At 45.5% G+C, this 14,963-nt stretch overlaps 1 protein-coding gene and 1 long non-coding RNA gene across 3 annotated transcripts in view; both read left to right on the top strand.

Moving 5' to 3' along the window:
* Positions 1 to 10,124, top strand: part of si:dkey-246i14.3 (ephrin-A4) — a 31,030-nt gene extending 20,906 nt beyond the window's left edge. For both annotated transcript variants that reach the window (XM_035436054.1, XM_035378866.1), the window contains exons 4-5: positions 7,330 to 7,356; positions 7,545 to 10,124. In XM_035436054.1, the coding sequence (XP_035291945.1) occupies positions 7,330 to 7,356; positions 7,545 to 7,639 (122 nt within the window). In that variant the 3' untranslated portion in view covers positions 7,640 to 10,124. The remainder of the gene's footprint in view (positions 1 to 7,329; positions 7,357 to 7,544) is intronic.
* A 1,878-nt stretch (positions 10,125 to 12,002) lies between these two features.
* Positions 12,003 to 14,963, top strand: LOC118212483. The gene is made up of 4 exons (XR_004762241.1): positions 12,003 to 12,168; positions 12,284 to 12,312; positions 13,458 to 13,596; positions 14,411 to 14,963. It is a non-coding gene; the product is annotated as an uncharacterized LOC118212483 (long non-coding RNA).

Genomic DNA, 14,963 nt, shown 5'->3' with positions numbered 1-14,963 from the left:
TCCCCCCACCTGCCTCTCCTTATCCATGTCCCGCTCACTCTGACTCTGTCTGCTCTGACTCTGCAGTGGCATATGGGATAGGACGGGTGGGGGGGGGGTTGTGCAAATGTGGAGGGTGCCCCTTTTCCTCAGCTTCATCCTTTCTTCCCTCTCTCTCTCTCTGCCCTTATTCTTCCAGAGTGACTGTGCTTGCAACGAGTGCAACCCTTCATTTCTCCCTCGTCCTCCTCCTCCTCTCTGCTCTTGTGGCTCAGATTCGCTCTCCAGTCACAGTCAGGAGGGTCTTGATTGGCGCGGTAACGCACACGTTGGTGGCCAAAGCTGTAATCTCAGCAGCACTACACAGAAGGGGGACCAGACGCACAGTTCTGGGGCGGCGATTTCCCACCTTTCATTCGAGACAGTGCCGCACGTTTAGATTTTTTTCTTTTTTCCTTCTTCCTCGACGCCGTGTGCTCGCTAACCTTTGTTTGTGAATCAATGGCGTCTCCCCTGGGTTGACTTAACACCGAGGGGGCCCGGAGAAACGTTGACCTTCTGGTCGGACGGGCGGATTTCTGATGGGGAACGTCGGTCGTTCGGCTAGCGTAGGAATGCCCGACGCTAGCGCCCCGCACTACCCCCCGTCTGAACCCTGTTCGGTCCACTCAGCCATTTTAAAAATATTACTGGCTAAATCAATCACGCTTTGTGAAAGATACTAAGTGAACGAGTTAATAAGAGACTTATTCCAAATTAATTGATGGAAGGATTTGCGCAGTAATGTGCGTGGAGCGCAATTACACGTTTGGGCCCCAGCTTTGATATCTTGCTTAATCCTGGCTTTACTCTTAATTTCTACAGGCCCATGGGTTTTAATTAAAATATAAGTTACCTGCAGATCGTTTCTGATAGAGCGCCATGTTTACTGACCTACAACAAAATGCACCCGCAGGACTGGAATGGCTGTAATGCTGAGAAAATGTGAACGCGTATTTCCCCGGGAAAGTTTTTAAGCGTCGCAGAAGACATCGGTCTGTTTCCTGCTAGCCCGAGACGCTGAGCAGTAGCATTCCGAATATGACCCTTTATAACCCTTCTGCGGTTTCTCACATGCGCTTTCTCAGTCTGCCTACAGGTGCAGATCAGTGTGTTTTTAAACTCTTTGCTTCTCCAAGGAAAGCTGCAGGGCCCTTCACGCGTCTCGCTGGTGTGTAAATGTGTGCCCCCCCCCCCCCCCCCCCGTAGTCTCTCTCTTTCATTCCGAGATGGCCCGTCTCCCCTGCCCTCCTTTCCCCCGCTGTCCTGCGACCCCGTGCTCTCCGAGCGAAACTAATCCTGACTAAACTGTAGGATTCCCCTCCTCTCCGTCTGGCCCCCTCCCACCCCCCATCCCCCCACCCCCCCACGCCCCTTTTCTAGTGTGCTCTGTCGTTCTTGAAGTGGCACTAATCTTCCCCTCTTTCTGTTTCTTCTCCTCTTTCCTCCCTCTCTTGTTTTTATGATCTGTCGCCACCGGAGCAAAGCTAATCTCCTCTCTATCCACTACGCCTCCTTGCTCCCCGCTTTCTTTCTCTCTCTCTCTCTCTCCCTCTCTTATTCCCCCTCTCTGCTGCGCTCCCCGTCTTCCCTTCCTGCGCTCCCCGCGCCTCCCTTTCCCTCCCTCCCCGTGTCTTTCCCTCTCCTCCCCTTCCCCACCTTCTCCCCCCTTTGCCCTCCGTCTCTCCGATTTGTCTCCCCCCCCCTCTCTCTCTGTCCCGTCTCCCCTTTGCTCTGTCATTTTCTCTTTCTCTCTCCTCCTCCGTCTCCTCTCTCTGAAGTGTGCGGTCCTGTGATCACGCGGTAATAACCTGGCTGAAATGAGACTGTTAGGCGGGCGGCGGCGGCATCAGGCCGTGATGGGGGGCTGTTTATCCCGGCCCAGCTCTCCTCTCTGCGGCTGGTTATGGTCCTTTTAAGGATTCCCTTTCATCTGAAGGGGGGGACATGAGGCTGTCGTTTGCGTGAGGCAGTGGGTGTCTGCTCTCGCCCCGTGGAAGCGCAGCGTCTGCTGTTAGATATTCCGGCGTCTTTATTAAAGATTCACCTGGGCCGTCCGCAATCTTTCACCGACTGACAGCCGATGAAAAGAGTCCAATTAAGTAATTACAGTGAAAGTGGATTTCCTATAATGTCGCCCGAGTGCAGTGGGGAAAATAATCAGCAGACATTAGAGAGCTGCGAGGCGAGGGCTAGTGCTAATGTGGAGTGGAAGTGTGTGTGTGTGTGTGCCTGTGCGCGTGTGTGTGTACGTGAGCGTGTGCATGCGTCCATGGTGTGTGTGTGTGTGTGCGCGTGCATGATGTGTGTGCGCGTGCATTGTGTCTGTTTGTGCGCGTGTGTGCGTGCATGGTGTATATGTGTGTCTGCGCGTGAGTGTGTGTGCGCGTGCATGTGTGTGTGTGTGTGTGTGTGTGCATGCGTGTGAGTGTCAGTGTGTGTGCGCGTGTGTGTGTGTGTGTGTGCATGCGTGTGAGTGTCAGTGTGTGTGTGAGTGTGTGTGCGTGCGCGCGTGTGCATGCGCGTGAGTGTGTGTGTGTGTGTGTGCGCGTGCCTGCGTGTGTGCATGCATGATGTGTGCGCGCGTGCATGGTGTGTGTTTGTGCGCGTGTGTGCGTGCATGGTGTATATGTGTGTCTGTGCGTGTGCATGTGTGTGTGTGCGTGCGCATGTGCGCGTGTGTGTATGCGTGTGAGTGTGAGTGTGTGTGCGTGTGTGTGTGTGTGTGAGTGTGTGTGCGTGCGCGTGTGTGTGTGTGTGTGTGTGTGCGCGTGCATGTGTGTGTGTGCGCGTGTGTGACTGTGTTGGGCTAAATGGATTTCTGCTTTGTTTCCTCCCTTCTGCTCCCCCGAGTTCCCCGCTCTCCCTGTTCGGTTTAGTTCTGTTCAAAAGACTCTGTGTTGTAACGGTAATCCTTGCAGCTGGGTTGTCTGTCAGTCATTTGTCCTTTCAGGTCTTAGCCAGGTTTGTAGCATAAATTAAACACCTAGCTTTTACTCCAGCAGTTAAGCCCTCCATTGAAAGAGACCTTCCAGACAGAAAGACGTGCATAGCTGTCTGGTAATTATTTTAATTTACACCGTTATTGTTAATTTGATGGATGCGTTTGTCAATATTTGTCACCCCAGTATTAATGTCCTGCGCAAATAATGTATTGGCATTAGACAGGGTTGCCAGAGCATTTTAAATATCTCCCTGCGGACTCTGCGGTGGCAGTGATGTCCCAGGGAAGGGACCTCACCCCCTGGCTCCTCTGCGCTCCCTCGGTCCTCTTTCACCGCACTCCTCCTCTCTTCCCCCCTGTCTTCCTCCTCCCACCATTTTCAGAAGGCATCTTGTGGAAACATTAATTCTGCAGTTGTTTTTTTTCTGCTCTTTCTCTCCCTCTCTCCCCTGCTGTGAAAAGCCATTACAGCCATTTCTAGTCTCTCTCTAATTGATCCCCCTTTTCTAGCCTCTTCTTTCTCTCCGTCTCTCTCTACCTCTCTCCGTCCTGCTGTGAGCCCACTATCATGGTCATTTTAGGTTGCAATTCCTCTCCCCCTCTCTTTCTCTCCCCTTTTTTTTCGATTCTAAATCTCTCCATCTCTACTTTACGCCCCTCCGCGCTACCTTTTACCTCCTTCCTCTCGCTCCGTTTCCTTCGTGCCTCCCTCGTCTTTTCGCGACCCGCGGCGAAAAGTCCTTTTTTTTTCACGACGAATTTGCGTCCCCGTTCGGTTTCCAACGGTCCCGTGTTCGTTAGCAGCCCCCGCGGCGCCGCGGCGAACAAAAGACGGCGGTCGCCTGGCTAAATATTGTGGCGGGTCTGCAAAATGGCGGCGGGGAGAAGCGGGGACGTCGTGCGGAGAGGCGGCGTGGCGGTTTTTTTTTTTGTTTTCCGAGGGACGCCTGCACGACGGATTGACCCCACCCACCCCACCCCCCCCACCCCCCCTCGTGACACGCCTGCGGGACGTTGAGGGGTGTAGTTAACCCTGGAATAACACGATCGTCTGCCATGTTGACGTGTTGTTCCACCTGGTGTGAGGTTTGACTGATGCAGAGCTGCGCAGATTTGAGTTGGCGCATGATACGACTGCGCAAGTTTTAGAACAAGGCATTGGCTGCTGTGCGATGGCGTGCGATTAGCACTGCTGCGTAGGGTAACCTGTGGCGTAACGGAATACTCTATGGTTTGCTGGGGTGGGGTCTGCCCTTGGTACGTGTACAGAAGGGTTGTATAAAATTAGTCTCTGATGGTATAATATGTGGTATACTTTTGTAGTTTAACGTCGGTACACAATGTGATTTTAGAAATACTGTGTACCATAAACTTGTCTTTGAGAGTTTATGGTATGGTAGTGTAGTTTATCCTTATGTATACAGTAATGACGTGTAATAAAGATTTATGAGTAACAAATAGCTATTCTTTACACTATTTTATTTAGTGTAAAGAATAGTGCTGTCAGCATTGGCTTGAAATTGAGTTCAAATTTAACCTTCTAAAATTGGTATGAATTTGAATATATTCGAATATCATTTGCATAAATATGTTTATTATCGGGCGCAATATGTAGGCTGTAATAATAGGCAGTGACGCTACCTGTAATCTATTATAGGCCCAAGCCTTATCATCCATAAAGGTGTCGTATGGCACAATAGGACATTAAAAATATTAATAAATGTAACTTTAGATAGTTACATAGGCTTTGAAAATAGTTGCTTTTATCAATGTGATTTGGTGGGCCCTAAAACAAAGATTTGAATTCTCAAATTTACGTCTGATCAGTATTCGAACTTTGAATATTTTTGGCAGCCCTTGTGAGTGATGTAGTTTTAACCTGATGTGTACAATAGTGATTTATACTGTGGATATCGGTTTTTATGAGGGTATAATGTGTGAGTTATGGGATGTGGTTTATCCCGGTGTGTTATGCAGTAGTATATTGCGTCATAGAGATGGGTTTTTTCGAGCATGTAGTGTAAGAGATTTACTTCATACTGGTGTGTGTTGTAATGCGTGTATAAGTGGTATATTTTGTGTAATGGTCTGTGGTAGCGTAGCATGTGGCACAGAGGTGTGATGGTCTTCCAAGCGGCATTGCGGCATGGCTGTAAGTATTTACGTACAACTCAAAAGCTACCTTTCTGACGTATTGATTTTGTGTTTGTGTGTGTGCAGTACTTGGGGTTGTTTTCCTTCTGAAGATGATTGTGCTTGTTCTTTGTTTTCTTTTGTGTTTATTTCTTTTACCCTTGACAGAGTGCCCAATAATCCCTTAAAGCATTTTTTGAATTCTGGAAAAGAAAAAAAAATCTTAAAAAAAAAAAAAAAACAAGTTTGGTGTTTTGGCTTTGTTACTCATTCGCATTCTTGTTTACCTGCGTAGGCTTGTGGGTCATACAGAAAACTTCATTACCCAAAAACCTATGCAGATTGATCATAATCAGGACAGTTCTGTCCTGAGTCTAGTTTTTTTTTTTTTGTTGTAAAAATTAATTTAATCTTTTTTTGCTCTTATGTTTCCATTGAGACAGCACGCCAGGTTTTCCACAATATTTATCTCAGGAAAACCACAGCATTTTTCGCAATAGTGCGTTATAATCATATAATCATATTCACGAACAGTTTGAGCCAAATTGCTATAAATAAGAATTGTACATACTTCAATAATGGCATTGAAGTGGAAAGACTCCAGTGTATAAATTGTTTGAGGAAATGTAGGAGCTGTGTGCCATATTTGCTCAGTAACATCCAAATAGCTACAAAAAAAACAAAATCTTTTATGGCTTTTGGTCTTTCTCATGTTCTCATTTTAGATGCAGAAGTATTAACAAGAGAAATATAGCTGCTGTAAAACTGTCATGAGAAAGGTACAGCCTATGATATATATATACCCCAATGATTTCTATTTTACAGGAGTTCTGAGAAATTTAGAAAGCCAAATATAACTGGAATTGAACACTGCTAAAATAGAATGGAAAAATTCAGTTTCGTGAAAAGGATCCATCCTAATTTTTGTCTCGGTGTCTGTCCTCGAAGTTTGTAATTTTCTTCTGTTTAAAATCCAAATTAAATTTATTTTTATTTTTATTTTTATAATCGTAATTTTTGTGCAAATGACCCAGGCCCAGATAAGGGCAGCAACAAATATGAATCAGTTTTTCCTCTTCTGCAAAGCAAACGGGACACGGAACACGCATTTCTTGAGTAGCGTCGCAGTGCTTCGTCTAAACGGAAACCTGCCGTTTGTCGAATCGTGCGGCTGACGTTGCTGCGGAGCCAGCTGGAGCTGGAGCGAGCCCAGGTTCGCTGTCAGTCACATCAGCTGACCCGTAGACTTAACACCGAATTTCAGCGGAAATCAATGCCGCGAGCGGTCCATAGTTCATAGGCCCCTCTTGGCCGTGACTCAACACTGCGATATCTCCTGCGCTCCCCGTCCCGGATCGATACTGGACACTCTGACAAAACGCCATTTATCAATAAGTCTGGTCTAGTGTACTCATAAAACAGAACTTTGCTTAAAATGAGGAGCTCAAGGCTTTCAGCAGCAATGGGGGGGACATTAACCGGAACAATGCTGCAACATGTGCACTTTTTTAGTAATCTCTCTCTCTCTCTCCCTCTCTCTCTCCCTCCTGCGCCACTCTCTCATTCTGACTCCCTCTCCTTTCATTATTTCCTTTTAGTCGGCCCCCTGCCATGCAGATGACACCCAGACACAAACACCCTCCCTTCCTCTTCCCTCTCTCCCTCTCCATCTGACCTTCTTTCAGGTTCTCCTCTCCCGCTTTTCTCTCTGTTTTTCTCACACTTCTTTTCCTCCGTCTCCCTTGCGCTTTCTTTCTTCTGTCCCTTCCTCTGTCTCGCTCTGTCACTCTGTCTTCATCTCTTTGTGCCGCTCCTCCTCTTCCTCCTCCTCCTCCTCCTCTCTTTCGGTTACTTTCCCCCCTTTTCTTTTTCAAATCTTCCCCGTTCTCTCACTTCCTGCTCTCTGTTTCTGGATATTATATTCCCCTTACCTCTCAGTCTGCTCTCTTTTGCATTTGACCTTTAAAGAAATCTGCATTTGTGATGTATTTTTGGACTGTGCTGCTGTGGTAGTCGTTTCTCATGCTATTTGCACTTCTGTAATGGTAAATGCATCAGTCTTTTCATTTGCTCCTTATTTTCCATGGAGTACAGTTAGGTTGGCAGTAATCATGTTCAGAGAAACCAAATGTAATAACTTGTCTCCCTCTACACCTGTGTCCGTCTCTCTCTCCCTCTCCCCTCCTCTCTCTCCCCTCTCTCTCTCTCTCTCTCTCTCCCTCTCTCTCTCGCAGTAACAGCACAACCTAATCAGGAACAGGGTGAGTTGTTCAGCAGCGTGTCTATTGTCCATTTTCCACAGTCTGCCCCTGTATTAATTCCTTGTTTGTAAACATTTCTCTCTCTGAAAATGTGTTCATTTAAACAGTATGCCTCATCCCTGACTTGTTCCTCTCTGTCTTGTTCTCTCTCTGCCCCCCCCCCCCCCCCACCCCCCCCCCTCCCCCAGGTAACCCAGCACCTCGCAGTGCGGTCCGTTCAGTGATGGAAACTCCATGGCTCCTCGTCCTCATCATCCCTCTCTTCCTCCTCTCATCCATCTGACCTGTCTCTCTCTATATGCCCACCCAAATATGTGTGAGCGCACACTGAGGGTCTGCCTTTGTGTGCCCCTGATAGAGAGGGCCAGACATGGTGCTGATAGGTCACACCTGAGAAATCTATGGAGACGCCTCGGTCTCATACATACGATGGATCAGCTACCCTGAGGTTGCACAGTCATTCTCATTAGGGTGCATATCCGTCCGTAGGCACAGAGCAGAGCCCTGTTGAGTTATACACTGCACACTGTCCATCTATCTCCTGCACACGGCTATATATTGAACACACTCTCCATCTGCCTCCTACATACAGCTGTACAATGAACCATCCTTTTCTCAGGTTCTGTGGTCATTGAAAGCAATACGCACACACATACACAGACGCGCACACACACACGCACACACAGGGTTTTGCATTGATTCACTGTCTCACACACAGAGAGGAAAATACTCCCTTGGGCATTCTCTCTCTCCCTCTTTTTCTTCTCTCTCTCTCTCTGTCATTTTTGGAGTGGCACTAATCTCTCTGCTCTTTTCTCTACACCCCTCCCTTTCCTGCTCTCTATCAAATCCTCTTTTAGGCTTTTGGCCCCCTCTGCCCCCCTCTCACTCCCCTTCTTCTCTGATAAAAGTTCACCCTGAAAAAAAACCCAACAATCTCAGATAAAAGCATATCCATTCATTTCACACTTCTGTCCCTTTTCTCTTTCTCCCTTCTCTTTTCATCCTGTAGCATCTGCCTTTCTCTATTTATCACTGTACGTGGACCCTCAGATGAGCCAAAATGGATCAATGGACCTGACTCTGAGGCGTACAGACTGTACGCAGGCCAATGCCAACTGGACTCAGCAGCACTACAATCAGCCAGCCAGAGTTGTCCACTGGACCAAAACACACTGGCTAAATCTGATCGCAGCTTCTTCGACTTGTAAAATGTTGGCCGGTTTGGGCTGACGTGGACCGCAAACTAAATATTTATCGCAACTGAAACTTTTACTGAAACTGAGCCAAAGTGGGAACAACTGGACTAAAATGGACGACGTTAAATGTGAAGGTGCCTCGGGTTGGAAAAACTGAACTTGCTGAAATGGGGGGGGGATCAAACTTGCTGAAAGCTGGACGGGGCTGTGTTGGGCCGGGTTTTTCGTGGTACCGTGCTCTGCCAGACCGGACTGGCACGAGCAGAGGAGATCTGGACTGCGCTGAAGCGGCCATTTTGAGGCAGAGAGGGAGAGCTGGGCAGCGAGAGGCCGCATAAGCCTTCCTCCCTCTTACGCATAGCCTGCTGCTCGTCACTGTAAACAGCCACGGGCCAATGAGAGCATTGATTTACACCAGCAGTCGCACTACAACACCGGCTATGGAAGACGTAAAACCCTTTTTGATTCTCTGTTGAGCGCTTAGCATTGTGTGGAATCAGCCAACAGGACAGGATCGCTCTTGATTTCTCAGTATTTCTGTAAAATGTGTCGATGTAGTGCGAATTGTTAGTTTTTGTCTCCACGGTGATTTCTGTAGCATTTTCAGACACTGGTGTTTGCACCCTTTCTCAGTCAGGGATTTTAAAAATATTTGTTTCGTGAAATACCTTTTCATGGTCCAAATTAAGCTAACTTTATATGGGCATTACTTACCTGGAAATGGTTTAATTAAGGCATGAATCAAGAAACAGCTGGTGTGGATGTTCATTATGAGAGAACTCATTTCTATGAATGATCTAAATCTGGACTAATGTGAAAAGTTTATTATAAGTAGAATGTTCTTACAGTTGCATTGAATGAATGAATGCAGCCCATTTACACGAAGGTATTCATTCAGTTTATTGCTTGACCGGTGAAAATGCCATAGGTGGCCATTCAAGTGGTCCCGTTAATGATGCTATTTTGAGCTAATATAAAAATATATTTCCCTCCTGAAGTGAGGCGGCATTATTTTAAAATTGTACCTTCATGTTCTGGGTGAAAATGACTTCACAGAAATGTAAACAGTATTATTTTTCCATGAAATGGGAAAAGAAAAAAAGCGTTCTGTAAATGTATTTTCTATTAATTTGCCTTCATTAAGTGTTTTTTTTTCCACGGCATAATGAGTACATTTTGTCGGAAGGTAACATTTTATATCTGGAAATATTGGTCATGGTTAAGCTTTAATTTTGCCTTTTAATTTTGCCTTAATTTTAACTAGTGTTTGCCGATGCTAGCCTTGAATACATATATTGTTTTTTAACTACATGTAAATGAACTACTCTGCTGAAAATAGCAATGGGTGCCAGTGTTCTTGTCTGAGGCAAATTATCTGTAATCTGGTTTGACTCTAGAATCAGACCCTATCACAATCACGTAGGACAAAGTATTATTTTTGTATATTCGTATTTTGTTTTTCGTTTTTCACATTTTAGTGAAGAATTTAGCATCTTCTATGAAGACCTGCAATCAGGGTCCTTTTTCTAAGGCAAGATTTAGACAATAAATTTGATTGCAAGAAGGCCATTCCTTTAGTTTTTCTTTTTTCCTCTCCCTGCTTGTCCTGTGGTGTGTGTGTGTGTGTGCGAGAGAGAGAAGGAGAGAGAGAGCGAGAGTGAAAATTTACAGAACATTTTTGCTTTAATATTTTGAAAACAATATTTGCTTTAGCTCATACCTGATATATTTGCAAATTATCAGAAATAACGTGAAAAATGTGTTGACAAAAAGCTCGATTCAGTTTCCTATTGACCAAATAACACTGAAACCACAACAATGCAAGGATGCTGGGATTTTTTGTTATTTGTTTTTTTATGTTTCACCAGACATGACATTTGTCTCTGGCAATTAGTGTTACTCAGGGTGCCATTAGTGTGTGTACCCATACCGTGAAAACCTGCTTTGATATCCCCTGTATAGCACTTCAGACTTATTATATTTTGGGGACATCATTTTAATGGGGAGATAGCTTGAACTTCTCTCTTCCAGAAATAGGATCATCCTGTTACTGACCCAGGAGATATGCAGTCGTTCAGCTCCACAAGGCTAATGGCGTTCAACAGGCTATTGCGGACTAGGCAGTTACAGCACTCACACACTTAGAAGTTAGTTATAGAATTAAAGGATGACCGCATGCTGTAATTATCAACCAGGGGGTATACGCTAGCAACGCGAGCCCTCGGCGTGGAGGACTTCCACCTTTGGATGTTGCTCCGAGCGATTTGGCACAATTGCTCTGGCTGATGAAGGAAAGCGGTTTCCTGTCAGCCCGGCGGCCGATGCGTTCGCATGCGTGAGCTGTTTGGATGGATGAACTCGATGGGGTGTGTAACGTGCTCATTGGTTACACACGTGTAGCACTCTTTTTCTTTCTTTTTTTCTTTCTTTTTTTTCCCCCCTCAGCCAACCAGGAGACTAGTCCTCCAGGAAGGCAGATCAGCGCCATGGTTTCTGACAGGCTGGGGGATCTTGGGCTGCCGCAAGCTGTCCCTCCCAAGGTCCTGTCACACAGCAGGCGGGGTGACAGTGGGTGGGGGTGGGGGTGGGGGTGGGGGTGGGGGTGGGGGCGGGGGGGTGGGTGGGGAGGGGTGGCTGCGCGGTACTGGTGCAAAGCCCTGTGCACCACAGTGGGCCATGGGCCGTTGGTACACATAGAGGTGTGCAGGGCTGGTTACAGCCGTATGCAAATGCCACTGCAACGCTTTCTCCGTAGGGCGTTTTTAGCATGTGGAGATGCTAATGTGCAGCCTTGCGCTGCGGTTCATAAATATGCACAAAATGCCATAAACGTATGCTGCCTGTGTTTCACAACAGCTAAAATGGAAACGGCTGGCAGGCGATCAAAGCCTGTAAATCGAAGGTAATAATCAAGAGTAATGGGCATGGCAAAAGCGTTGCCGGAGTAACAAAAGGTGAGAAATTTATTAAAGTCACATTGTTAGATTTATTAAAAGGTGATCGCAGCAATGAGTCAAAAGTTGAAATCATTTTTATTTGACATTTAAAACATTAGATTATTATAGAGGAAACTGTCAAATGCCTTTTTTTTTATCCAAAAAAGATTCTGTAGTGCTCAAGTAACCCTATAAATACATTCATGATAGATTGATCTTTACATATTAAATAGCATGTTAGACCAAAACTAGGATGTTATTTAATACATAAATAACATGTACATGGTACCTGTATATATAGACATATGCAGTAAATGAAACCTACATCCCTTTCTGTTAATTCAGGAGTATGTGGAGGGAACATGTACCTGTGTGTCCTTCCTTAGAATGGGAGAAATATACATATATAGCCTTGACATTCTACAGAAGTCCGGAGTAACACTGGCATTTGTTTAGAGGCATTTGAGAACACATCTGTGTAAACAGGGAGCATTTTACTGCGACGGAAGATTTTCAAAGCAGTATTTCTGTAGCTTGTGAGGCAGGTTCTCCAGACACAGGGCGAGGAGCGGCGGGGGGAGAGGGCAGCCCCTGTGCAGGTGTTTCAGGAGCCTTGGGATGCCTCCTGACCCGTGGATGCGGCTCCTCCAAGACGCTGGAGTCACAAGGGACTGGAGGTATGAGACGTTTCAGTGACAAGAGGGCATTCCTCAGGAAAGATTCTCTCTCAGTTGAGAAAAAGACAACGGTAACAGAACACTAACGGCCAAATTTTCTTCTCATTTTTTTCAGAGGGAGGCAGCTGGGCCTGCGAATGGCGGGTGGGTATTGCGGCAGGGATCAAGTTTTTAACATTGTAAAAGAGTTCCACGCTCTGAGAGGGGGGAATTGACTTTTTGAAGCATGGTGCTATCAGTTTATTTTTAAGTACATGGTTAAACCGAATCTTTAGAATTTAAAACTGGGGGAATGGATTATTATGTAGCCCTGGAACTGAAGCCATCTGGTGTTGGGTTTCCTGAGTCAGTCGGGGACTCTACGGCCATTAGGATTTCTCCTCTATGTATGCTTCCTGGTATCTTGTCTGGTGTTGATTCTTGGTTGTCCTTTACCTATAATGCTGAGGCTGGGCTGGTGTTTCTGACTCTGTAGGTGAATCCTGGGAGGAAGGGCTGCTGTACTCTGGCTGGCTGAGGTGTTTGGTGGGGGGAGTCATGATCTTAAATGTGAAATGTTTTTCACTCTTAGGCTCTGACATCTTTTCACATCCAACGTTGTGTCCTCCGGCATGAAGAGCATGTCTAACCTGCCTTTCTCAGAAAGAGTGAAGCTTTTCTTCACTGCGTGCTCTTTTCCCAGCAGCACCTGGGTGTAGAGAACTTCCTACCAGGTGTGGAGAACTTATGAATTCCTGGACAAACTGCCGCAAGGAGGAATGTTGTCTATCATCCGTCGAGGAGTTTCTGTTCATGTCAGGATCGAGAACCATGTTAAATTCCCGTTCAGTCTCCCACAACAGCGCAAGCTGTATTTTAAAGATATCGATAAAGTCTCTTTAATATTTATCGTCTTCATAGTCTCGGCATATAGACTGTGTACATTCAGAAGGGTGAACAATTTATTACATATTGCACAAAATAGCACCAGGTAATCTTCACTGTGGTAATAACCATATCATATGTATAGTATACTGTAAACATAATAATGACTCCCTTGCTGCATGCTTTGTGAACTAGAAAGCACATTAGCCAGCCTTTCACTCTGTCTAGTAGTTCAGTATCATTAAATATGTATGAAGGTATTTGAACATGAAAGTGTTTGGTAAAAAATGTTTATCAAAGACATAAATAAATCCCCCAAAGTTCTGTGTTATAAAATGACTGTTATTGGTGACACTTATGAACTGCTTCAAGATGGTGCTCCAGTACCTGTGTACACCTCCATTAATCCTCTCCTCTCCCCTCAGCATGCATGTCAGCTAACCTACAAGACATCTTGAGCTGGATGGCAAACCATCATCTGAAGATGAACTAAAATTGAGATGCTATACTTCCCTGCCAAGTCTTCCTTCCTGCTTGACCTTGACAGTGTCAGGCTCTTCATAGGTGTGGTACTTGACATCAAATTGTCCCTTTCAGAGGACATTGTGGCAGTATATCAGGCATGCCAATTTTCCTTTTATAAATATTCTGAGAATCTGCCCCTTCCTCACACTGACTCAACCCAGCTCTTAGTTCAGTTATTAGTCCAGTTACTACTTAGTCATTTCCTGGCTGGACTACTGCAACTCCCACCTCACTGGCCTCCCTGCCTCCACCGTCACACCTCCGCCCCAAAATGCTGCTGCTCACCTGAACTACAGCCTTCCCAGGCTGAGCCAAGTCACTTGCCTTCTCATCTCCCTCCACTGGCTACCTATATCAGCTCACTTTGCATTCAATACCTTGGTGCTTGTTTGTTTGGCAGCTAAAGGGACTGGACTGTTCCTTTATATGTGACCCTACACACCAGCCATATCTGATGTTCTTCAATTTTGTAACTCTTTCTGAATAAGATTTCCTGTCTCATAACTTATAATGCAAACCGCAACATTACATTACAGTCATTTAGTAGACGCTCTTATCCAGAGCGACTTGCACAACTTTTTACATAGCATTTACATTGCATCCATTTATACAGCTGGATATATACTGAAGCAATGCAGGTTAAGTACCTTGCTCAGGGCTACAATCGAACCTGCGACCTTTACGTTGCAAGACCAGCTCCTTAACCATTATGCTACACTGGCGCCCGCAAGACAGACAATGCTGTGATTTATTTTGGTTCAAACCGTATTGTTTTTTCATTTCTGTAGAAGAGCTGTACGGAAAACCACCTCGGGGCTTTGTCCTTAGTGTACTCTGTTTGCATGTTTTCCAGGGTATGGATATGCATAAAATGCCAGCAGCAAATACCTACATTTTCCACTTGGTGAAAACAGCGAAAGAAAAGAAATAAGCAGCTCTTGTGTATACCAGTGCTCAACCAAAACAATGGAAAAAGCGCATAAACAGCATGAGATATTCTGCAGTTACCCTGGAGCCCCACAGACCTGGCTGTGTCCATCATCTGCACAGCTACTATTCTTCTGCTTTTGCTTTTTATTCGGAGTCCACAAATAATGGTGACTGCATGTGGCGTAAGTGATGTACCGTGGTAACAGCTATACGTTACCACAGTATTATCTCACTGTACTCAATGTGTCATACTGTAAACATATGAAACAGGAATAAAAAATCAGCATTGAGATACAGATGAGTATGATAGTTGGTAGTTTCTATGTCAGTGTATAGCATAGGAAAATACCACCATTTTTGGTATGCTTTTGATCATGTATTACTCGCTTAAAGTTAACCAATAATTTAAATAATTGAAAATCACATTGAAGCACAAGGAAGCAGTTTTGCATGTTTGCTCTCTTCCAAAATTTTTC

The sequence above is a fragment of the Anguilla anguilla genome, chromosome 1, assembly GCF_013347855.1.
Source record: "Anguilla anguilla isolate fAngAng1 chromosome 1, fAngAng1.pri, whole genome shotgun sequence".
In the NCBI taxonomy this organism is placed as follows: Eukaryota; Metazoa; Chordata; class Actinopteri; order Anguilliformes; family Anguillidae; genus Anguilla; species Anguilla anguilla.
The sequence above is the reverse complement of the archived record's forward strand: the minus strand, read 5'-3'. Positions and strand labels throughout refer to the sequence as shown.